This window comes from Gavia stellata, chromosome 5 (genome assembly GCF_030936135.1).
Source record: "Gavia stellata isolate bGavSte3 chromosome 5, bGavSte3.hap2, whole genome shotgun sequence".
Classification (NCBI taxonomy): domain Eukaryota; kingdom Metazoa; phylum Chordata; class Aves; order Gaviiformes; family Gaviidae; genus Gavia; species Gavia stellata.
The window spans coordinates 50,766,596-50,792,801 of record NC_082598.1 but is presented as its reverse complement, the minus strand read 5'-3'; the positions used below and the strand labels follow the sequence as shown (position 1 = coordinate 50,792,801).

The window sequence follows — 26,206 nt, the reverse complement described above, 5'->3', positions numbered from 1 at the left end:
TCTTTTGAAAGGATACACAATAGAAAGGGCTTCCCCGTAATGCTAATAAACCCTTCAGTACAAGGTGTTTTAAAAACAAGTAAGCAGTTGTTTTCTAATCAGCATAGTGTGAGTGATGGTGACAAAGAATCCTGTGTGGAAGGTTTTAAACCAATTTCTAGCCTGTTTATTGTGTAATATCAACTGATGATCGTTTATGATTCATGTCGTGTACATTTTTCTTACTTGCCTGTCTCTCTTATGTCTGAAACCATGCGATTAGGTATACGCAGGTTTAAAACCTCACACAATTTTCATTTCTTTCATTAAACTAATCTGTGCTTCTGTGTATAATATAAGCACATCAGTTTATTACCTTACAACATGAATAATTCAATATTTCATAAAGCGTTTTAATCAAAACAGAATCCTTGTGTGCTAAGTGATTGCAGTAGGGCTTGGTGGTTTCTCATCTAATTTGAGGGATTGTGAATTATGTGGAATAGCTGGTTTAAATCTGTTTGTAATTTACACAGCTCATGTCTTCCAGCTTGCACAGGTGAGTTGACTAAGGTGCGTGAAGTTAGGGAAAGATGTTTGGGATATGTTGTTTTTAATGATTAGGGGGGAAATGGATAATGTGCTTTACTCAGATGCAGGAGATCTTTTTAAAGTTAAAAGATTTTCATGGTTTTCTCAAAAGTCTAGATTTTGTACTAATTAGCTTGGAGCTTTTCATCCCAGATGCAGCTACTGATCAGTGCTGCATGTGTAAAACTATAAAGCATTATTGGTAAGAGAGGTTATGCACAGCTCCAGTTATTATTGACCGTGTGAAATTTTGAAATGTGATGATCTAAATGAGACTGATACTTGGTTTCTGACTTTTCTAAACCTTCTGTCTCCCCCGTTCCCAGCTAATGTTCTTAAAATACTTGTTTCTCCTCAGTTACCTCGTAGGAGTGGATAATGGGTTTTGTACAGATAGAAAACTTGCTTGAACTTGTGAAGCAGCAGTTGTACTTGGTGTGGAAGAAAAGGAAGGAAATGCAAGAGGTTTTAGAGTCCCTGCTGAATGCTACTTTTCCATCTGATCTGTCAAAGCAACTGGTGGGAGTATGAATATAAGAAAGTTATTTGGGCTTTTTCAGTATCATTGTGCTTGTGTGCTTCTGTGACTTGGAAGTTAATGACAAACCCTGAGATGAGGAAGGGTTTTTATGATGGAAAAGAAAGCTTATTTGGTGTGGCTTTGGCTGCCATTTGTACACAAGGCAGGATTTTGTGTTGTCATTTGAAGTTGCATTGATGCACAGGAATCCTGATGGCGCTGTGAACTTTTGTCTACCTGAGAAAACATTTTTCATGTTTTGTGTGCGCCACTGGGACTTGTTTGCATTGAGATTACAAGTACAGCCGTTAACGTAATGAACTGAACATAGCAAAAAACTTTACCAGTTTTGTGAGTTTAAAGTAGCTTCTTTACGCTTTAAAAAAAAAATATCCGTAAATGCTAAATAAAGAGATAACTTATGCATGCAAGCTGAGAGACTGTGCATGCCATCAGGGGAGGGAGCCTGTACCTGGCAGAGGTTCTTACCCCTGCCTTTGTTGCAGGTTGTCTTCTGGGAAGGGCAGTGATGGGCACTTCTATGTTTACTTCCACTTTTTCTAGGCTGTCTCAAAGCCATAGCAGTTTCTCACAAAGACCCTTCAGGTGGTGTTTGCCTCGGTTCACACACAGGCAGCTGCATGACCTACCTTGCTGCAGGCAGGTGCTATCAGCCTGCTTTGCACTGCTCTGTGCGTGGGCCGTGTCTCAGAGGAGGGTGACAGCGGTGTTCAGTGCTCCCCACAGCAGCGGCCGACTGCAGCTTGCTCGAGCAGCTGAAGATGGGCCTGAGGAAGTGGCAGCAAAGCTTCCAGTAGCAGCCGTGCTCCTGGTCTTCTTGGGGAGCTGCCAAAAAAACTGCCCAGTCACTGTTCCGTTACAGAGGCGATGCAAGTTTTGGCAGACCGCACTGATTTTGGAAGCAGCTTCTATTCCTTCCAGTCCGTGGTATTTTTTGTTACCCTTGAATCAGTATTTCGGGTTTCCCACATGACGTGCTGAGAGGTCTTTTCTGTAGATGTCTGTAGTTGTCTCTTTATGAATCTGTGCATACTGGGCGGGTGGTGGGTGTCAAAATGATGCAGAATTAAACCCCTGTGATCTTTTTCTGGTGCATCGGCTTGCTCATCTGTCTGTCCGCTTTCCTGGCCTTTCTGACTCCCCTGCATCCTGCCTCCTCCCTCACGCTCCTGCCCCCCGGATGAATTTGGTGTTCATATTTGTGGATCTGTTATAACATTGGCTGGGTTTGAAATGAGCCATGCTGAAATCTGCCTCTGGCTATATTCAGTGTGAGAGCAGGGTGCTTCCCTGGCAGTGGGCCGTTTCAGCTCATCTTGGTGAGGGAGCTTCCTGATGGCTCCAGTGGAAGCTGCAAAAGGTACCTGTGAGTATTTGATCTCCTGGCTACAAAATCCACGGAGATACTCCATTCCCCTTTATTCCTTGATTAGAGAGGCTTTTATAAACTGATAAATAAAATCCTTCAAAATTCAATAGATTAACGGACTCAGGCTGGGTTTTCAAAAATTGTTCACGCTTGATCTACTTCAGATCTCTGTCAAAAGTTGGTCGGGGTGTTGGGGTGATCAAAGCCCCCGAGTGACTTGAGTTTGAAGCTGACCTCACCTTACCCAGAGCGTTCTCCTATATTCTCTCATCCTCAGAACAAGCTCGAAAGCAATGGATGCCTTCACAGTGTGGCAGTGGCCCGGGACCTGTGGCCGAGTACCTGTGGCAAATTGCTGAGTGCTGGCGCAGTCCCAGGCTGCTGAAACAGCGGGAAAGTAGCAGGGGAGTGCTTGGTTACCAGCACTCGTGGGACATCATCCTTTCTGCTTTTGTTTAAAGTAATTTAGGCAGCTTCCCATTTTCTCTGCCGAGCTTGCTGTGCTCTTCAGCAGACCCAATTAAAAGTCCTTTGGGGACGAATCAACTTCAGTGGCATTTCCTGCCTTCTTGGAGGAAGGCGAATGTCCTGCTCTGGAGAGTTACAAGGCTTAAATGACCTGCAAGGCTGACCATTTATCTGGTTGGAATGACTAGGTGAATTTCGTTTGAAGCCCTTCTTACAGCGGCACAGTCTTAAATTGATGTAAACCATCAATCCATCGCACCTTTAAGCTTCAGCGCCCCAGCAGCTCATTCTTACCCTTGTGCAAGCACAGACATGATGAGCTGGATCAGGGAACTGGTTGGCCACACACCAGGTAGTTATGTTTGGGCCAGGTCAGTTGACCACTGAAACACCATTTTGTCAGGGGAGCTCCACACCAGCCGATGGCAGCCCCGATCTCAAGCCTAGGGAGATTTCAGCATAGTCAAATCAGCTTTCCACAGCAGCGGTAAAACTGGGGCATCTGTAGCCCCATGCATACAACCGTGGCCATTTCTTTGGTCTCTCAAGATGTCATTTGGTTTTTTTTCTCAACTTTTGCTTTAATAGGCAGGTTGTGTAATTCTGGAACAGCAGACGGCAAAAGGCTCTGGTGGTTTTGCTGGCAAAATACTTTATTGTTATTATGGGAATAGTCCTTGCACTGCTGCAGAGCTGGAGTGACTTCTGGCCATCTAGCAGGAGATCTGTTACACCACATTTATGGACACTGAGAAATGAGTTTGATTCTCAGGATTTAAGGAAGGTAACTTAGACCTCTCTTCCATGATTACAACCAGAGGACAAAACAGACATAAGTGTTACCTCTGTAACAGGTGTACTGTTTCACTTTTGTTATCTCTACTTTTTAAGAGTGAGTATCTTGCTGTAAATGAATTGCAAATACAAGACAGAGCTGCATACTAACTTTAAAAAACATGTTTTGTTTTTAGCTCCCAAGAAGATGAGCGGCCCATGTCACCCTTCTATGTCAGGTATTTACTCAATTGTTTTAATTTGTTTTTCTGTGTGAGATTGACTTGTTATTGGAATTAAATGTGGTGAATGATGCCAGAAATGTTGAACAGACTGTAATCAAATTGAAGATTAATGTTAAGTTCATAATTATTGCTCAGCTACTGGGATGAATGAGTCTGTGGAGATACAAACTCCGTTGAAATTTTTTTGTATTTAGAGACGAGGCTCAGGGTTTACTGCCAGTCTTGTAAGTTCTTAATTAGAAGATAGACATTCGTTTCCTCTTTTCTTCAGTTCATTATGTAGCTTAGATGCCCATCATGAGTAGCTTATAATCTGTGGGCACAGGAGAGATTTTTGCCACAAGCTTTGAGGAACTGGCAGCGTGTGCTCCTCGGAAAGAAAGGAGGAACCAGATGGTGAGTCAGCAGCCCGTACAGCAACTGCTCCTCTGCTGCAGCCCGGAAAAGCAGGAGAGTGCCGGGGTCCACGGCGTGCCTGCCTGGAGGGAATGGCGGTCGCACTCCATTTGAACAAATTGCGTTTCTTGTTTTGCCAACTGGAGGGCAAAGTCACTGCTAGTAAAAGTGGCCTAATTCTGTTGACATCAGTGAAAGTTTGCTCTGCTTGCTTCAGTAGCAGGCTCAATTCCAGTGCTTTCATTTATACTTAGTGGAAGAACAGGAGCCAGGGCAATTAACAGTAAAGGGCTGCAGAGGAGGAAGGGCCGGATATTATAATTAGGTTCTCTGATCTCTGCAGAGTTTAAACAAATAAAAAGAAATCCCTGTGGTACTTTATGTGAGAGCAGTGATATTTGGAATTCTTACAGTGATCTCTTCAATTTGTTAATTCTCTTGCATATATTCCTATTTATCTTTGTAGCTTGGGGTTTTTCTTGGAGAATTTTTCTAACATAAACTACAGAAAGTATGCATTTCATGCATACTTTTAATATGTTGACTTGCATTAAAACTGTGCAGAAATGTGGGTCAGTGGACTAGCCTGGTTGCATGGTCTTGTCTGCCGCCTTGTTGATTCACCATCATGCTCTGCAGTGTATTTGTGCAGGTGTTGCCTAGTCTGTGCTTCAAAAGCTCCAAACTCTCCAAGGATGTTCTGCCTTTTCCTTTGGGAGATTAGTTTGTAGCTGCATACATTCGCCTGTCACAAGTTTTCCCCAGTTTAAATCCTTATCCTGTCTTTCCATTGAAAATAGTCCACCTCTTTCTTTTTCTTTCTGGCTAGATGTGACCTTCAAATGATGGTAGGCTTTCATTACATTGCCCTTTGTCTTACTGCTAAAAACTGTCCTTCCAAGCCCTTTCCTGGATCATGGAAAAATGATCCTGGAAGGAGATTCTCTTCAGCTGACCTTGTCAGGATTCCTGAGGAGATGGGGAGCAAGGAGTGGACCTGAGGAAACTGGTATCAAAGCAGGACATTTCTGAGAGGGAGGAAGCAGGTTTGGAAATTTTAAATAGAGATGTGGGCATATTAGGATGGGGTTCAAAGAATGAATGTGTCCATTGGAACGAAGGGATGGCTTTCTGTGGGAATGTGTCTTGCAAATAGGAAGGAAACAGTCAGGAATAAACACATAGTTGGAAGGTGAAGAAATGGCTAGTAGGAGCAGAGAGGGAGCAGCACACCTCGCAACATTAGGCTTGGTGCCAAGCTTGTGTCTTTTGTAACACTGCTGAGACACAATTACTTGTAAATAAAGCTAACAGCTTGTAAGTCTTGCTGCTATTTATCACACATCAAAAATGTGTACTCCTGAGGTCAGCTGCCAAGTGCAGTTAATTTGGCAGGAGAGCTGGTGCTGGCTGGGCAATTCATGGTGCTTCAACAACTGAGAACTTGAGTGGGTGGCCAGTTTTTTCTGTGCAACTTTGAATGTTCTAATTGTTGCCCCAGAGCTGTGCATGGCATATGTAGGAATTGCATTTCACACCATGGAAGAGGAAGGGTAGACTGTCTGTTTTAGCCATCTGATGGTCAAATCTATTTGTATTGCTACCAGCTACACTTACACAGTTTGAAATACTGTTCAAGTAATCCTTCAAGTGAGTCATGAATGTGTATATACGGAGTGGTCACAGCTGCATTTATACAGTAGTTCCATATAGATAATTATGCAACAAGTTAATTAAATGGGAACAAGAGCTCTTTAGCTTCCAAAGACTGCATAATACTTGACTCCTGCCAGACTGAAGGAGTGTTGTGTTCCTCCGTAAACCAGTTTTGGTAGGATCAAACCAGAGACTTGATTCTTCAGTGCTGTACCATGTCAGCGGGCAATGGAGATGTTTCCATGGATGTTATTTTTAACAATAAGGCAAATGCTTGAGGTCTTCAATTTAAGTCAGCACTGTCAGAATGCCACCAATACACTATTTCTTAAAATGGCACTGATTCAGGGTTCTGGATTTGTTTGGGGTTTTTTTCTTTAGACATTGGGGAAGTCATGACCAAGTATAGAATTAATCACCACTGCTTGCTCTATAAGGGAATAAGCAGTCATTAACGGTACAAGAGTAAGTGGTAAATCAGGCAAAATGTGACACAGGTTTGTCAAGAGGTGATACCAGTACAACCAAGTTATTTTTTGTAAGACTCCCCAGAGAGAGGAAGAAAAGGAGGTATACCTAATCTGTCTGATGTCAGCAAAATGCTTTGTGTCATGCCATCTGTATGGAGAAAATGGGCATTAGTACTAGGGCTTAAAGATGGGTGGGGAGGGGGTGAGACCTATAGGTATTGCTGGTAGGAGAGGAAGGAGATTGCTAGTGGAGCTCCTTAAGTGTCATGGACTTTTTTTCTTTAATAGCCACTGGCCTAATAAAATAGAATCATGCTCATGAATTGGGCTTATAGCAGAAATTTAGGAGGGGTGAATGGGATGGGGGTGTCCTCTGGGAGAAAATATATGACAGTGAGATATGATATAGGATGATTGAGATAGATACAGACCTATATAAAGATAAGCATAAAATATAAAATACAGGATGAAAAATAATAACATAGGTAATAAAGTCATACATCTTGGGACTAATAATGAAAATCCATGACATGAAAGGGGAGTTCCTCACATGTGGAAATGCCAGGGAAGAAAAAGACATGGGCATACTTGTTCGTGGAGGGATGGAAGGGAGGCATGAAAATATTCAAGTTGAAGTAATCACATGACAGTGGATATTTAAAGTGAAGTGTTTTCAGTATACTTAGAGGAAGTATGGATGCCCTTGTACAAGAGTCAGATGAGGCCTCATGCAGTTTCAGTAACTCATGATCAAATGGCATTAGATTGTGAAGATGATTAAAGAAGTGGGCAGACCCTGTTACAAGATGGAGAAAAGAGCAGCTAAGGCTTATTTACTATAAAAAATGAACCAGAGTAGACATATTCCCCCTGGGTTTTAGACAGAGGGGAAAGATTATTTATGTTCAGTAACAATACTGATGCAAGAGAACAATGTGTACAAACAGGCTATGAATAAATTTGGGCAGAAAAATAGAACTTTTGTAGCTGAAGCCCTCTTTTGTTGGGCATTGCAAGGATGAGGTGAGTTTGACCAGCTTGTGAGATCTGGGATTTGAATCCATTCACCTCCTGCTGATGATCAGAGTTATCCTCTCCCTCTCTGTATTCCTTGGTAAGACAATTTGTTGACTCAGCTGTGCTCAATACCAGGCAAGGAGATTTCTGCACTGTTAAAAGAAGAGGAAAACCTTGCTGGGTGATTGATTGTTCTAGGGAGTCATGCCTGAAGGGCATTTATGTTCCAAAACCTTTTGTAACGAAACCTTGTGGTAAAGGGAGTTGAGATAGTTAAAAAATTTGTAGCACTGCTCCTTGTATAATTCTGTAATAAGACTGTGAATGCCAACTGTACTGAGTAATCAGTACTGAGAAACAGTGTGCAGTTTCAGGTAATGAAGCAGCATCTGGCAACGGCAATTCCCTGTAAGCACGCTTCTACTCAACGTGTGCAGTGAGTTTTTAGAAGACAGGGAATCTGCAGACGTGCTTTGTGCTGGTGTATATGCTTTAGATTTGACATTAGTCACGTAGATGGTTTCAGAGGAGTTCCCTGATGACTACATCCTGAGATAAACCAGAGTGATATTACAGGGGGAAGAAGCAAAAGCTTTGTAGCGTGGAGCTTCCTTGTTAACATGCAGAGCACTAAAGTGAAATTGCGATGAGAGCTGACATCACAAGCAATGCCAAAAATTGCATTAGATACCCATGAGTGCAGGGCAAGGCGTTGAACAGTTTCACCTGTTTTAGCACTTTTCTTCTCTTGAAGTACTAATATCCTGTTGGCAGTATTCAGTACAGCTGACTGTTTCTCCTTTTAACAGTTGTGATCTGAGACAACTCTTTATATAATGCAAGTCAAGTATTCTTAGCCTGTAGTATATTGGGTAAGATGTTTTACTCTATTTGTTTTTAGGTCAATTTTCTGAAGAAACTGAAAAAATCTTGTCGTAGATTTCATGCTTGCTCCGAAATTTGCTTGACTGCCTTCCCACTGGACGCTTCCTCCTTGGTGGGACATGCCATAAGAGCTCCTGAGGCCCACAGGAGTGCTGGGCCTTTTTACAAATCATGATTACTTTTTGTGATGCACATTAATGTCCTGCATCATTTCAGCACTGGCTGAAAATAAACACCAGGCTGCTGGGTGCCCCAGCTCGCCGTGTCCAGCTACCATGTGGGTCGGAGGCCCCCCAGGGAGTATTTCCCTTGTCTGTAGAGGAAACTGCACAGACACAGCCATCCAAACTCACCAAGCTAAATCGGGTGGCATGTATGAATCCCCTTCAGGGTTGTCTCTGCTCCAAGCAGTAGGTGTCAGTGTGTGCCCATCATAAAGGGTGATCCCAGTGCAAGTGAAAAACAGCAGGAATCCTGAAGAAAACAAGACAGTTGTTTTTAGTGGGGCTAGTTTTCTGCATAGTAAGCAGGTAGCGTCAAATACAATGTACCGCATTTAAAGGAAGGATGATTGGATCTGAGCTTGTGAAAGTGTGAAGATGCTGAGAAGACACTGAAAGTGTGTCCGCTGTGTGATGGGACATCCCAGTAACTAAGAGCACATCTCCTTATTTTTAAACTCATTGTTTTCAGGTTTTATGTGCAGACACAATCCTTCTCTTTGGGGAACATGTGTCAAATGAAGTAGTTGTCTTAAAATAGATCCCATGTGAGTCTGCAGTATTGCATGTTGCAGTGTGCAACACTTCTGGAGAGTGAACAGTGTTTAGGCTATATAAATACCTATGAAGAAGGAATTTCCTAGGTCACAGGTTGGAATAATATATTCAGGAGGACTTCAGAAATTTCCCATCTCAAATGTCAAAGCCATTTAAACATCCTTAACTTTGCTGGAATGGCAAAATGGTAGAAAGTTTTTGCATCTATTGAGGCTTTCTTACTGTTGTGCTTGGCTTGCAAAAAAACCCCCAACAAAATCAGGGGAAAAAAAAAGCTTTGCTTCCTGAATAAAGCAGATGGATTGTAAATAAATCTCAGCAATGAGTGGCCTTTGTTCCAGATTGCAAGTATAGCTTATGATTTAGGCCATTAAGCATGATCAGGAATTAATTCACTGAATTCATAAATGAAAACCCAATCTGGGAAAATGCTATGCCAGTAAGTCAGTTTGGTCTGGTTGATGTTTTTACTTTGCTCTTTTAATATGTGGATGCTAATAGATTTTGCTCAATAGTACCTTGAATGAAAAAACAGGAGAGGGGGTTTGATATCCAACTCGATTATTTGCCTGCTGTCACAAGATGCCCAATACAGACCAAACAGGGTGCAGGTATTGCATGAGATAATTCTCACTCCGGTGCATATCTTTTAAGCCTACAGAGTTCTAGTTTGGGGGGGCAGGGGAGATTTAATGTGCTTAAAGCTGACAGAAAATACCGCCCTCCCATTCTTGAGGTTGAAACGGAATGGGAGAAGAAGCCACGCAGTAAGAGTTTACCTTACGTGTGAAGTGAGACGTCATCCAGAGCTGAAGGGGCACCTCTGAAAGTGAGCAAAAGACTTCAGTAAACAAGTTAGACAACACTGGGAAGTGCTAGAGGTCAGACTTCCCAAAAGGAAATGCGTGAGGGTCATAAGAAGCCAGTTGAAAAGTTTGTAGCACTTAAAACAGCTGCGTGCCTCGATGCAGGTTTTGTGGCTGGCTCTCTGAAACTAAAAGTCCCCCGCACTGGGAAACTCTCCTGCTGCTTCCTGTCGCCCGAGGAGAACCTTTAATTTCTATTGAAAGTCGCTATTTCTCAGCGTGCTTTGCAGCAGCTGCATAATTTAATAAAGATAATTTAGCTGTGGAGATAATTGGCCATACGTATCAGTGAAATGGAGCAGATGTGAGGACAAAATAATTGACCGAAGCAGAACATGAGTTCCCGTTGTCTGGACGATTTATGGAGTGAAGCAGCCTTTCCCAGGCAGCTGCCTGCCCAGGTGGGCATGCCAAGAGGGCTGTTCTGGGCATGGCTCGCCTCACCTGCTCTGTGAAGCATAAATCCAACAGCAGAGCGACTTTTGCCACCCAAGAAATTTGGAAAACCCCACAGGATGTACCCTGCCTGCCTGCTTGCTCTTCTGGGCTGTGAAACCCTTACAGGGCTGTGCCTTTCCCTGAGTTTGCTAACACGCTCGAGCACCTCCCTCTCTGTCCCTGGGCAGGCTCGAATCCTAAAGCCACTGTGTAACTCTCTCCCCTCCACTGTTTGTTTTGGATGTGAACTCCCTCAATGTAAAAAAGGTTGGTACAGAGTAAACCAAGCAATTTAGCAAGGCATTTAAATTAAGCTTCAAAATGTAATAGCAAGGAAAGCTATCAATTGTAGAATTAAAAGAAAGGTAGTGTATCTGGAAAAACTCTGATTTAAAATCTCTGTCTTACTGAGAAGGGGCTAATAAAAGAGCATTAAAATATCACAGGGCTAAGAATAAAGTTATATGCAGTATATAAGGAAGCAGTATTTAGAAGGGAAATGTAATAAAATCAGAATGTCAGAGCTTCATTTTGTAGTCATCCACTCAGCTGGCATGTAGCTGTATACATATTTCCTTGTTATTTGTCAGTAGTTTGAAAATTACGGTATTCCTGGCTCTCCAACAGAATGTATATTGTCTGAGTAGGGCTTTTCTAGATACCACACAGTAACTGTTATGCAGATGCGTCATTGTGAATCAGCAAAGTTAGTGGACTTAAAACTGAATTGGTGTTAGTAAAGCACACAGTTAACTGAGAATTTGACAAAAACAGAATGTATTGGGGGGTTATGAAAATTCTTGGCATTTTACTTAGATATTTTTGCACCTTTATGTTTTGTTTCTTCTTTTTACTACTTTTTGTGTAAAGAAGTTGGTGTGTTTTCAGCAATGATGTGAGTGGTTTGCAGGTAGTGACTGTTGGCCTTGACCACCTCAGATGGAGTTAACAGCATCAAGTCTTACTCATGTACAGTATCTAGCCTTTCATTAGGTTTATGTGAAACAAGAGTTTGCATTTTTGCACAGCATTAATCCTGTTGGAAATAGAGGGAAGAGGTGTTTCCTGAGATTTACTGTTTTGTCTGATGGGTAGATACACCTACATCCTAGGGATGTTTTAAAAAAACCTGGAGTCCAAACAATCTTACCTCCCTCTCCACTACCACTTCCCTGACATGAAAACAGAGAAGAAAGTTGTGATATGAAAGACACCCCCACTCAGTATTGATTGCATGTAAATATTATAGACAGTTGATAGCAATATTAACTTACTCCCACACATGTAGGAGCAGTAGCCAGCGCATGAATTATATCTTATAATGTGGTTTAGCCTACCACACTAGCATCTTGCTTGCTAATCCATCTCCCCTGGGAGGCCAGGTCTTAAAAAATAGTTTTGGGCTGGGAAGAGGCCAGATAGTTTCTGTAAGTGAACAGGAAAGCAAGTAGGGTATTTGAAATGTGCACTTCAAATTGCAAAGCCATCCAGTAGTTAATAGTCAAGATGTTGCGTGTGGGAAGAGATGTATCTTGCAAATATTTTTTTCCTATATGCAGATTGCATGTCCATAATAATAAATACAGTAATACTTGTTTGTATGTCTTCTGTTCATGAAATCATCTGAATGGCACAGCTGCTCAGGTGCTGTGCAGGTAATGTGGGATATACTGGCAAATCTGTGACTCCTTTTGTGCTGTGCCACTGCTCCAGGGACCTGCGCCTGGGCTGGAGATGAGCACCAGGTGAAGCCAGGACTGGAAGGAATGCATGTGTGCTTAGAGCACACTGCTTTACCCGCAGCAAGGTGATGTGCTGGCTCAGCTGAAGGAAGCTGGGCGTATTGCGAGTCTGATTTGCAGCGGGGTGGTTGTGGGGTTTGTACTTCACTACAGGAGTTAGGCTGTTTTGTTGGGTTTGTTAAACTGGCTGTAGTGGCCCCTTGTTCACCCTTCTCGTCCTCTGTCACCTGCTTTCTGCCACAAGTGACACCAAAACCCTGCAAAGCCACAGAGTGGTTATCATCTAGGAGTGCTGTAGCTTCTTTGCTAGCACTATATCTGTAGTGAAATGCGAAATATTTGCGGGAAGCAGAGGGGAAACCTTTGGTTAGTTAAGTGAAGTAGGCTGTTGTTGAATCTTCTGCATCGAAACGGTTTTGGAGAAACGTAAAGACTGAAAGCGATAAATGGCTGTTTTGGCAGGAAGCACATCTTGCATCCAGCCTGTCTCGTACCCTGGCCACACAGTGCCGTTTTATTGGGATGTATCAGCCAGTCGTACGGCTAATTCCTCTGCTGATAAGGAGATAAATCCAAATGAAACCCCTAGACCTGTAACTTGCTTGACTTAATGAAGATTACAGGAGGAGTGAATAGGCAAGAAGTGTCACCTTATCTGCAGAGCCGAGTCAGTGTGGGGGAAGAGGGAGCAGGATGGGACTCAGCTTGGCAGAGGGAAGAAAGCAGTGACAGCTGTGCAAGGTGGCATGTCAGCTTGTTCAGAAGGGCTTTAAACAGCAAGCAATGACACCTTCAGTCGCATCAGCTCTTCCTGAGCCTGAAAACAGACTGAGGGGAAAAAGGAAAGAAGAGAGCATATATTTTATTTTTAAAAATGTGAAGCAAAGAACATGAATATCAGAGCATGGCAGGAGGAGAACTGTGCAAAGCCTGTATTTTGCCTTTGTCCTCCATTAATATTTAAAGATTCTTAAATATTAAGTCCCCTTTCATAGCATATACATTTGCAAGTCGGCCTCAAAAGGCAAGGACTTTTGTGATGAGGCTAAAACAACCTGCAGCAGCAGAAAGCTCAGAAGAAAGGAAAAAAATCTGCAACATGCTGAAGTTGAAATACTTTCTGTTAGACCTTGGCCTACTGCATGAGAATGACAGGGAAATTAATTCTTGAGGATATTGGCATTGTCAAAATGTGCCACATCACCATGGTAGTGAAAATTCCTTAAAGGGAAAACTTGTGGCATGCGCATGCAATTGTTGTTGAGACAGCTCAGACCTTTAAATCTTAGTGCTGCAAAGAACAAGGGTATTTAAGACCTTTTTGTGATAATTAGATCTAACTTTCTCTTCTTTTTTTTCTTTTACACAGTGCCCACGTTTCACAAGTCAGTAGTAACATTCCTGCTACAGGAGAGTAAGTGTCTCTTTTACAATGTTGTAGCTACCTTTTTTGTATATCAGAGCTTTTTAAAGTATTGCTGGTTATTCTTTGATTTCTCTTTAAGCGTTGTTCTTACACAAACAAAAAAAGACAGTGTTTCCCAAACCAAAGCATCTGCAATGGTGATAAATCACTTCCTTCTGAAAAATTCTCAGGCCCTTGGTTCTTTCCTTGCACTGTGTCTGCGATGTTTTGGTTAGGCAGAACTTGCATATTTAGAGAAGCCATTTGCACTGTGTCGTCCTCTTGATCTTGTTTGCACCCTGTTGCATCCCAGCAGATGACAGGGCTTGACCCTACTACCATAACTGGGAGCAGCAGAGCTAACGAGTTGGCTTCCTCGCCAGAGCTGGAAATTCCCAATGGCTGATGGGTTTGCAGAACTGATTCTTGTCAATACATGAAACACAGACATCCTTGCCAAGTTTAAACCATGTGGGTTTTGCAGTTGCTAAGAGCTTTTGACTTTTTCGGGAACTGCAATCCCAGCAGACTTACAGCTATAGCAACTTAGCTACAACTTTTGTAAATTCTCTGGGGAAGTCAGCCCAGGTACAGGTTCCAATACTCATAGCTACTCAGTTGAAAATTAACCAGCAAATCCTGCAAATAACTTTTTTAATTATGGAAAAAGCAATAGAAGCTATGTATGGACTTTGGACAGGCATGTTTGAAAAACTCATTCTTCAGCAGACTACTTAAAGCATTGCAAGAAACAGGGATGGGGTGGGGATGTACAAAAATGTGTTTCCAAATGATATTTTCGCAAAAAAACCCCCAAAAAACCAAAAAAAACCAAAAAAACAGATTTTGCCAATAAAAACTTCCTCTGAATAAGGAAGGAAGGAAATATTACAAGAAAATGTCAGTACCAAAATGAAGGATGTTTGGTTGCGTTGAAAGTTCAAGTAGTCTCACATCTTTAACTGATGCAACTGCAGAGGCTTCCTTGCTGTGGCTTGTGTGGATGCCCTCTTACTGCCAGTGGGTGTGATGGTGATCTCACACCAGTGTAAGTCAAGGGTGGCTGCGGGTGCATTCACGGCACAAGAACAGTGCAGAAACAGCACGAACACGGAACCAAATCCATGCTTGGTCACTGAGTTAAGCATATGAGGAGTTTGTAGTGAGGTACTGCTTTCATGTTCTCATCCTCCTGTGAGACAGCAGTGAATCACCTTCTTGCAGATGATCCATTGCCTTACTGAGTTCGGATTGCACAAGAGACTTGACCAGTGTCAGCATGGCTGGGTATCAAATACAATTTTGTCAGGGCAAGGCCTGTTAAAGTGGAGGGCAAAAGTTAGGCACCAATGTCTATCGTTGCAGTAAGTAAAATTAGCTGGTTTAATGAAGGTTCAAACATTCCTAGAAATAAAAAAGAACAAGATGAATTGGGAAGGCTCAGCTCTTCTGCGGGACATGAACATCAGGGTATCTGAAGATTTTGGCTTAGCTCTTTGCAGATGTCACAGCCCTAGGACATTTTATGCTGCCTTGCCATCGTAATAAAACACAAACCTTGGATACCCTTGCTTTATTCATTGTTGCAGAGAGCGAGCTCCGCAAAGTCTTTGAGCTCAATTGACCTTATTTTTCGGCTTGACAGGTATTTAGAGAAGACAATCCGCTCAGCCGTGGAGCAGCATCTCTTTGATGTTCATGGCTCAGGCGGCCAGAGTTCAGAGGACTCTGAATCGGGAACATCTTCAGCCTCTTCTAATGTGTCTGCCAGGCAGAGGAGGCGACACCACAAAGAGCAGGAGGAAGCCCGGAGAAACAGAGACATGTACGAGCCTGATTTCTTTGTTTTGGAAAGTATATTTGATTAAGTGTACCCTAGTCATGTCCTCTTATCAAGGCAACGCTTAGTTCTGTTACAAAATGCACTAGCCCTTGCCCTGAGTTGCACATACAGAGCAGACTGCAGTGCGTGTCCAGAGCTCCATTGCATCAGTTAGAGCTGGGAAATGTAGAGTTTATTAGAGGTCATGGAGTGGGGCAAAGCATGATAAGAATCCATTTTTTTTATGCAGTACAGTAGAGTTCTTAATGACAGTGTTCGGAATTGTTTAATTACAGTATTTGTTGCTTTAGTGGAAATGCCCAAGCAGTTGACCCTATGGCCTGTAACTTTCTTCAGATGAAAACATTGGGTTTAGATGCTTTTCTGAATTCAGTATGTCTTAAAAAATAAGATCAAGTTCTCCTTTTGTATGTGGAGGCACAGCTTATGTTTGGGTTTATTGAGGAGCCCTGGGAGTTCGTCTGAAAGTAGAAAAATCTTCCTTGTGATTAATCAGAAGTTAAGAATTTTTATTCACCCTGTTACACAAAGTTTGAACATGATTTAGTGGTGAATTTCATTAAATGTCTGTCAAAGAGTAAAAATAATACCTATTTTTCCTTTCATACTTCTCTACTTGTGGCATATATTGTCTGGTACAAATGTATTACCACCACAACCTCAACAAACCTTTGCCCAAGGCATAGCCATCTTTGAGGAACTGTAACTACAGACTTTGCAAGTCCATGATCTAATCGGTGCTTACACATGTCTAGCTTTAACACAGCACTGGTTCTTGTAAAGAATGTGTATACTTGACTTGGATTGCTAGCATTTCAAGATAGATTCTGAAATAAACATCTAGTCTCTTGTTGTTTTTTACCTGGTGTCAAATTCCCCAAATCCTATTGGATCTGCAACTTCCTATTCAAAGCCACTTTTATACAGGTGCATAACCGTCATAACCTCCTGTTAATATTGCAGCCATGCTATTTCCCAAAATGTGTCAGTGCTACTGTTGTAAAAAAATCCATAGTTACAAAATAAAAAGCCATTTCCATAGTGAATGAAAATACGCTGTGAAAATGGACTGGGAAATTAGCACTTGCAAGTCACCTAAGTATCTGGCAGCAGCTCTGAAGTAGTTTTTCTTGTTTAGTAGCCCCGCTGACAGGCGTCTCAGGTAAGTAGGTCAGAGACTGGCTAGTGTACGTGTTTGGAAGCATATAGTACTGCAGCACTTTTTTTCAACATTGCGTTACAGAGCTGCCTTTTAGACAAGGTTGACACAGTTGTTCAGGTTCGGTCTGTAAAGCTGGAGCCAAGTATTTTAAGCACATCGGAAGTTTTGAATGCTGGCTAGGGTTCAAATTGTTTTCCCTGGTTCCCTTAGGTCAGATTGCTGGAACTCCTTTGGGTGAATTATCAAAATTGGGAATTCCTTTCAAAATTTCTTTCCGTAGTTGTTGTTTTGATTGTCAGTGACTTCATCTCCTTGCCTTGTGATGGATCACAAGAGGATTTGTAATGTCACAAGATGGGACTTCAGCTAGGAAGAGCGTTTATCACAAAAACACATACGTGAACTCCCAGGCTTTGCAGACTACATGATCTACAGGCTACGTATATGTAATTGGTCTGCTCAGGGGTTTGTAAAAACTTCCACAACGGCAAATGTGTTACCTTAGAAGTTTAGTCATAGATGTATAATGTCTCTTTGTATCTCTTTTCCACCAACAAAACCTAGAGATTCATAATCTAGAAGATCACTGAAACTCTGGTTTTGTTTTTGATCTGAATACTTTGTCATGTTGGTACTGTCCGGATGCTACGGAATAACTGGTTTCTTGTCACACTAATGCACATCTAGAGAAATTCTCCTGCTGTTCGTGAAAACAGGCTTTGGAGTCTCACAGCACTGTATAAGGCAGCCACACACACAACACTTAGCAAACATTCCAGTTTCAGTGTCAAGTGTAAGCAGCCTGCCTTTAGCCTCCAGCAGGGTGGAATGGTGAAGAATGAGATGCATTGTGTTTCTCCGTTTCCCATAATGTAGTGATGTGTTATGTATGTGCATCTTCATTATTGCACAAAGTAGAGGGAAGACTACTAAACAGGGAAGGGAAAACTACATGCTGAAGGATCCAGCGGGCTAATTGTGTAGGGCAAGATAAGCCATACACCAGGCTTTTGGAAAACATGCACAAAGCCTGCTAGCCCAGAGAATCCCAGCTAGTGCATCATGTGATGACTTAAAGCTAGCTGTGCCGTTCACTTCCCAACATAGCAGAACAGTCCTCTGTCCTAGCAGTTGTGTTGCCATTGCAGAGATGCATTCCCTTTTCTGTTTTGTGTGATTCCCAAATAGGAATCAAGCATTTGGCTAAAGCACCACAGTCCTGCTCTTGCATTTGAGAATATGAATAAGAGGGCTGATTGTGCAGTGTCATGCACCAAAGGAGATCCTTGGACCGCAGCTGTAAATCGCTTTTCTAAATTAAAAGCACGTGTCTCAAAGGAAAATATGCTGTGTATTCTGTATAAAAATACGACAGACAGCCAGGAGCTAGCCCAGCTTCCATGTGAAGTCAATGGGATTCTTTGCATTGGCTTTAGTGGGAAGTGAATCAAGTCTCAAAGGTTGTTCCTGACAGCTTTCTCACCTGAGGTATATACACCTGGCTTTCACTCGTCAGTGGCATCTAGCATCGCACAGTGTGTGTTGTTTGCTGCAGTAAGAAGAACCAGAGATACTGGTTTTATAGGGCGTAGAAGATGTTGCCGGAACTGCACCAGTCAGCATGATGCGTTTCTCTATTGCTACCATAAATGTAGCGGGAGAGTGTTTTAAACAACCTCTTGTTGTAATGTTCCTTTTCTTTTTAGGGAAGTTGTCAACAAAGAAAACATTCCGTCTGGATTCAGCAATCTTGAAGACTGTATTCTAGCTACTCAAGAAGTAGAAAAATTACAAGACAACAGCTCCGGATATCTTAGTGAAAGGAATAAACCAAAACGGCAGAAATCCTGCACCAAGCTTTCAGAGCTTAATGACAACCAGGACAGTCCTGTGGTAAGCCAGCATGCTGTATTATTTGATGCCTAGTACTAGGTTGGGAAAAAGTCTTTTTGTTTCAGTGCACATCTAGTTCCCTTGGGTAGCCATTTTTGCCTACAGTACAAGCGTAAGTGGCTATTCTGGACTATGGGGAACAGTGGGTCCACATTTGTAACCTTTGTGATGAGGCAACTGAGAAGCCGTATTTCTGCTGTGATCCTCTTACTCCATCCATAGCCATTTTCTGTTTCCACAACTTTTTGCTTTTTTCTTCTGAATTCAGCGAAGCATTTTGGAAAGAGGAAAAGGAAGTAAGTCTTTTTCCCACTCTTTCAAAAGTCTTGCAAGGAGGCTGGAACCTCAGATGTAGGTTCACATGTTTAGGTCAAGTTTATTTTTATATTCCTGCTAAGTTCTGAAACCATAGATTGCAAGTGATTTCTTCATAATGAGATGACGAAGGTGTTTTATGCCTTTTCCCTAAAGTGTGTGTATTACTGTGGTGTTTGCAATTTGCAAAACACTTTGGAGTGTGTTGGTCCAAAAGATGATCCCTCTAGCTACCTTTTACAGAGGAGATAATTGACACTGATATAATGTCCTAAAAATCTGGAATACTGTAGAATTTGCCCAGCATATTCTTGTGTGACCTTCACAGTAGAAGACAGTTTGCCAACTTTTACAAGCTGTAGAATAAAACTGACACACCCTCCTTCCCTCTCAATGAGACCAGACACTGATTATAGTGTCAGTAGTTGAGAAACTATACTGTGCTTCAACACAGGGTCTGCTTACAGTGGCAGAAGTGCTATGCATCCTGGTACCTGGCACCAGGCATGGATTACACAGTTACTAGTAACAGTGGAAGCTGTGTGAAAAGACTGTCCTGTGCTGTAGGGCATTTCCTTCAGTTGTACTTGATTAAGTTTTAGAGTCTGCTGTGAGTGAGTTCCTTCTTAATGTGACATTGTGTTGGGAGTCATTTTGTTTAGGTCACAAAATTGCAATGATCTGATCCTCTTACCCTGTGCAGAGATTCCAGAGAGAGGCAGATTTTGCTTCTTTTTGTGATAAAAAGAAGGCAAGATGCCAAAAATTGTAGGCTGTTCTTAGATTTAGTGCTCAGTATCAGTAACTGGCTCATCTGATATTTCTTGAAATAGCACAGTGAGATAGACACACTCTCACTTTGTATCTTTGCTTGTAGCAATGGGCTTTAAGATAGGCAAAGGTTAAGTGCTTACGCTATTCTCTGCACCTCTTCTCTGTACCTGTGGAGTGTAAAGCAGTTTAAATGTAAATGAGAATTTGACTCAGGATTTGGGAAAGGAAAGACTGACAGAAGCGTCCACTTTTGCTGTGGACCTGAAAAACAGTCATGAAGTCTTAAAACATGCCCAGAAGAAATGTCCTCAAACTTACCTGTGTCCGCTGGGCTTTGCCCTGCCCCTTATTTTTGGATGTCTTGAGGTGCAAAGGCTGAAAGGAACATGGAATGGACTAACCTTGCACAAAAAGCACTTTGACCAAGATGACCATCAGTGTGGTTCTTGCTTGCTTTGCTAGAGGAAATGTCACAGTGGGATTGTCAAGTGGGAGTATCGTTATGAAACAGCTTGCAGAGAGCACAGTGCTACTCTTTTTGAAGAGCAAAGGCTGCTTTTTAAGTTTTCATGAGTGCGCTTATTTCATACTTGCATTTCAGAGGCTGCCAGCAGGGTGTGTGGTGGTTTAGCTTTCTTTTGGCTACATCTTTACACTTCAAATAATAGCCCAAATTAGACTACCTACTTGGAGTATCAAAGGACATAACCTGCACCTTAGTGTTTACTAATAGGCCTTCATCACGTAAACAAGTTTGTGATGTTGTATCTTCTTAGCCCCCATTTTCTGAGCCTTCCTGCTTTTCAAAGCCTGAAAGAGTATGTAGGACAGCGCGTAGAAGCTTTCCTTTTAGCTGTCTAATTGCATCTGACTCAAAAGCGTAAGTCAGCGTTGGAAAAACTGTCAGTTCTGCTTACTCTCCCGAGCAAACCAACCACAAAGCATTAAAACTTTGTAACTGCATTTCAGAGACATGGTAGCCAGGTACCAGTAAGACTTGAAGAATCGCATTAAGCAAGGCTGCAATGACTGAGCTGTGTCACCTTGTGGGACTGGAGGTGTAGCAGGTGAGAGAGGGCTGTGACTACCCCGAGAGGTCTGTGCACGCAGTTCTCAGGAACCACACTCCATTCTACTGACTGACTTCCTCCTATTTAGGAGGGACTTGCCCAAAAACCAGGGCAGAAAACCTCCTGGACATGTGCCCAAAGTGGCAACATGGCTTGTCTTTGCAGTACTTTCTCAAGCTCTTAGAGGACAACAGTGTTAATGTTCCTAATGGTAGCCAAGACAAATTTCAGAACAAGTTGTCATAACCAGTTGAATTTCTTGCCCTGCATTTATATTAGCATGACTTAACGTTACCTCTATGCATATGGCAGTCTCTTTGCATTCTTCTGCCTGTTTAAGGAAAAACTAGGGAAGGGTTTGGCTGAAAAGGGGAGTATTTTCTAAGATGAGCATAAGGAGGAGTCCTGCTGGGAAGATGCTGTGGGTTTTGGTACCTGCTTTTATAGGACTTGTACACACCACAGAATTGCTCTCAAGCTCACCCTGTCAGTCAGTCTGTAAAATGGGTACTGGCGGGGTATCGTGGCATTATTCTGTTAGACATTTTGAGGTCATCTGATGAGAGAGATGAAGCAGTGAGCAGTTGGACTTTTGCAGGTTATGGGCAATAAAGTGTGGGTTTTGCTTTGTTATAAATGTGCAGCAGGCAGTAGTCTGATTATTGTCTTGTTCCTGGAAGTCCTGTTGGATATTTTTGTATTTGATCTGTTTAATGGCCTGCAGCTTGAATCTGTTTCTCTGAATCTGTATCTTACTGCTTTAATTTTTACTGTATTACAGAGTATGGAAAGCTTTAGCTCATCCAGGCCTATAGACAGAACAGGACCTGATGACATGGAAATTTTATCTGAAGAAAGGTGAATTTTTTTTATATATATATATATGTATGGTTTTATTTTCCCTGTGGTTGTAGTACAGACTAAGCAATCTTCCACCACAGACTGTGAGGGTGACATTTAGTTATGCTGCAGAACAGCATTGTCCACCATGTTAGCTTCAAAGTAGAACTGTATGGAGGCACTGCATATGTTGTGTGGGCTCTGCCCAGCAGCATACGCCACCAAGACTTCTCCCAGCCTGTTAGGAACGGCACTGAAGATGCTGATGGTGCAGACTTGAAGTCAGCTGTGAAGCACCTGAACCAGCGTGCTCCAGACAGGGGACTGCAGGGCCTCTCTCACCTGGCCTTCGGGTTCGGAATCCAGCCCTTTTCTTTGTGCTTCGCTCTTCCGTGAGAGCTGTACAGCCCCACTCTGCTCGCCTGAGATAAAAATTTCTCTCCACGGTTATCTTTGTTGGGAGAGTTGTATTGTCTTGGATTAAGGGCACTGGAATTAAATTGCATTATATTTTTCACAAATAGCTCCTGAGAGGAAGCAAAAATACATAGTTTAGCAGCCTCAAAGGCTGTAGCCCAGAGTGTCCCTTCACTTATTGCATGAATTAGTAAAACGGTAGCAAGAATCTAAAAACCTGTGTGTGCAGAAGTCCTGCTTGTTTTTGTTACAAGACAAGTCTGGTTTTGTATTTGTAATATGTTGGTTTGTTTTTGTTTTTTTGTAGCAAAGAAAGTGAAAACGATGAGGTTTTTTTCAGGCACTCTCAGGTTGGTATTTTTTTGGATTTTGTGTTTCAGTTTTGTGGTCTCTAAATGGGCTTTTTATTGAGTAGAAACAAGTAGTTAGGCATATAGTTCTGTGAAATTTTGTTTCTCCCAGAGAAATGGAGTTAGCATTTGCTTATTCTTTCCCTTCCCTCTGCTTTTTATTTAAATAATTTAGGGAGCCTCTCAACCACTGAGGAGTCTGAAAGCATCTACTTCAGTCGCATCGATCCCTCCTTGCCAAAAAGGGAAGCGTCACCGAAGTCAGCACTTTGGTTTAAGTGACGCCAAGTTCCCATATTAATCATTGCAAACAGGGCGTGTGGTTATCTCCCAGGACAGTAAGATTAGCTTGTCTCTCTTGATTTCTCTAAAATCATTCGGTCTTTTATTTATGATTTCCCAATGCAGCCTGTTGCCTTTGAACATAGGTGTCTGTGATCCATTTGTCTTAGAAAACTGGATCATCTCCTGCTTCTCTCTAAGGGTTGGTGCTTGGGGTGGATGTCAGGAGGGGACTTGTGACATTGATGGCAACAGTTTTTTCCTCAATTCTCCATTTCTGCTCAACACCCACCTCCTGCATTCACTTTATGGTGTTCTACATCTAACTGTTCAGCAAAGTGAAGATTGGGGTTGGGTTAGGTGCACACCTTTGCAGTCACTGGTTCATTTGCGTTTGCTTGAAACACCTCTAGACAGCCAAGTATTTAAAATAATAGGGAGAGTTATGTGAGGCATCTGTCCCTCAATTATGCACCCATTTTAGAGGAGCACAGTAAAACAGCTGTGGACAACGTCTGGTTTCTCTGGCCATCTGGAGTTAACTGAGGGCTGATAGTATTTTCAAACTAGCCTCCTCTTGTGGTTTTTTAGAAATAAAAGCCACTATGCATTTATTGCCTTTGAAGGACTTAATTTCTGGTAGGTATTATTTCATTCTAGCAGGAGAGGTAAAAGAGATTATTTGCTAGCAGCTGGGCTTTCACCAGCTGTGTTGTAGCTGGAGAAGTTCATGGGACACTGAAACATGTAACCTTTGCAAGGGGTGTTCAGCGCTGCCTTTGATCACTGCTCTGACTGGGCTTAGATGGGTCTCCTACTTAGCTCCCAATGATCCTGCACTTGCTCATGAGCTGTTGTGTTTTCTGAGTGTCAATTTTGCAACACCTTCTTCCTCACATACCGGCTTGCATGTGGAGAAGGTGCTGTCACTGCCATGTCACACAATACTCCCATTAAGCTTTTAAATTGGTCTGGGGGAGGTATATTTGAATATGAAATCATAATCTTAAAATAAACTTCTCCTTAGGAAGAGTTTTAACTTCTAGGATTTCAACTGCAGGAGAAGACGTAGCCTTAACCCAGAGATTGTGTTATATAGGAATGTAACATTTTCTTGACCTTGGAATTCCTGCAGGGTAGTTTTACATTCCTTGTCCCTTATAAGCCTTTTGCTTAGAGCAGCTTAAAGACGTACCTTTTGTAACAAACGACTCATTCAGGATGAGGAGGGGACAGGGACTTTCTTATTCTTTTCGCTTTCTCACCCTGTCTCCAGTCTGAAGATACTAGGAAAGGTATTTGGAATTTGCCATAGCTACCAGTTGCGCAGGCTCAGGTCGCTGTGAGGCAGTAAAAATACCTTGAAACACATGTCCCGAATGAATTCTCAGTGCTTTTGTAGCCTTCATAATCTGCCCTTGGCAGTAGCTAAGCTCCAGGATGTAGACTGTGATTTGAAAAACGCAGGTTCCTAGTACCCAGATTTTCATAAGGGAAGGGCGTTTAAGATGTACGCCAACATGGCAACAAGTGTAGAGAGGGATTGGCATGACTCAGGAGGAAGGCAGCAGAATGGCTGCGTTCTTCATCAGATTGCGTTACCAAGAGGTGCTTAAGGATGCTTCCTGCTTGTGTTCGTAATGGATGATCAGATGTAGGGGAAGCAAGCCTTTTAAATAAAATTGATTTGAATCCACATGTAATCGAACAGCATACAACTTCCTGATTAGAATTCAAAGATCTTTCTGTTGCCGTTTATTTGTAGCTGCTTGAGCTGCTCTTTATGCTGAATCTTCTTTGAAGCAGGGAGAATGAAAGGAGCTGGCTTATCCCCAAGTTGCTTAGATCTGTAGTTACTGGTACCTGCAAAGCATGGCTGCAGAAGCAGCTTCTAAAAAGCAGAACTCAAGTGCCTAGTTTGAAGATTTTTTTTGTGGTCATTTATGTAATATCTGCAGTGCACTGTGACTGCCAGCTGCTACTGAGATCATCAACTTGCTGGCCCTTTGGTTTGTAAGAACTTGTGGCACATCCATACCTAAAGGACAATAGTTCTCCTTTACTTGATTTTTGTCCTGGAGGTTGGCAACTGGTGGCATCAGGCAATCAAATAGGAAAATAAGTGATGGGAATACTGAATTATCTACCACTCTATGGATTTGAAGCGTTAATGCAAAGAAGGTTAAACATCTGCTTTCTTGAGTCTCCTGGGTTTGTACCACCATTATTCTTCAGAACACCTAATGATTTATTCATTGTATTAGAGACTACATCAGTGAGCAAGGAAAGGAGAGTAACTGACTACAGGCACAGCACAGGCCTGGTTTTAAACAGCTTTTAAATATTTCCAGCAACTGAAGTGACTTAGAAGGAAGAGGACATTGATATGGTTTTTCTAATATATCTGTAATGGAAATGTTTACCCATCTGGGAAGTGCTCTTATATCTGCTACAGATGTCTTTTAAGAGTCTTAGTAAGTCAGGAGATTGTACACTCTTCACAGAAAGACATTTAACTCTGTAATTAGATCAGTGGTGGTGATGAAATGGTATTTTCAGGTTGTTCCCTTTGAAATTGTTAAAATCTAGGTAAGTTCCTCTCTTCACACTTCTTGATGTTATTAAAAATAGCACCTATTTTGAAGCTTGCCACTTTATTTCTTTCAGCCTTAAAATACTGTGCTGGCAATTTAAATGCAGTTTATCAACTGGTACAGTTTGTTCTTTAGTAAATATAGAAGGCTGCCTGTTTCTGGCCACTGACCAGTCTTTCTGTTTGTAATGTACAGACTATTTAGATCCTGGCAAGAAATTTGTTACTGGACCTTAAATAAATATTTAAGTCCTCCCAACCTGGAAGCAGCTTAAAAGATACTGAATGGTGAATTAGCGTTTTTCCATGTACAGCTCTCACAATAAACATGTTTGTAATCAGATTCAGTGTCAAGTTCTATGAGTTACTAGTGCTTGGCAAACTGTCATCTAGTGTTTCCTTCTGTTATAATATTTCAAAAAGGCAATTTATTGAAATGAAAAGGAAATACAAACCTTATACAAATACAATGCAGAACATTGTTTACAAATACCAGGGTGTTCATTACCCAGGTTTTTAGAACTGTAGAACAGCCCAGGTTGGAAGGGACCTCGAAAGATCACCTGGTCCAACCTGTAGTGGGAAAGGGAGCCTAGATGAGATTATCTAACACCCTGTCCAGTTGCAGGGATTGATGGGATTGAATCCAGATAAAAACATTTATTCACATGATTTGTCTACTGGGCAGGTTTTTTCCCTCTCTACATGAAGCTTACTTGTTTTTCTCTGCTCAAAGGGGGAAAAAAAAACCCCAAACAGATCGTTAGCTTTATGCAGATGAAAAAAATTCAATGTGCCTTAGTGGCATGTACTAAGGATATTGATTTAGTGCAGTTTGGCAATGCTTCTGGATTCACAAGTAAAATACATCCAAATGTACCGGTTATTTTCTTTAGACCCATTTTCTTCACACATCAGCATGTGCAGATTGCTAACTAGATTATCAAAATACCTGCAGGGGGGAAAATCTGCATGTTGACTACCTGCTAGACTATATTTGAGAGAATTATGCCTAAACTGTTCTTACCCAGATCAAATAGTTTATG

General features: G+C 42.0%; 1 protein-coding gene across 1 annotated transcript in view; it reads left to right on the top strand.

Moving 5' to 3' along the window:
• The window catches only part of FAM13A (family with sequence similarity 13 member A), a 132,291-nt gene that overhangs the window by 77,582 nt on the left and 28,503 nt on the right, over positions 1 to 26,206 (top strand). The window contains exons 7-12 of the mRNA XM_059817530.1: positions 3,920 to 3,961; positions 13,586 to 13,630; positions 15,267 to 15,446; positions 18,333 to 18,519; positions 21,460 to 21,536; positions 22,243 to 22,285. Of these exons, the coding sequence (XP_059673513.1) occupies positions 3,920 to 3,961; positions 13,586 to 13,630; positions 15,267 to 15,446; positions 18,333 to 18,519; positions 21,460 to 21,536; positions 22,243 to 22,285 (574 nt within the window). The remainder of the gene's footprint in view (positions 1 to 3,919; positions 3,962 to 13,585; positions 13,631 to 15,266; positions 15,447 to 18,332; positions 18,520 to 21,459; positions 21,537 to 22,242; positions 22,286 to 26,206) is intronic.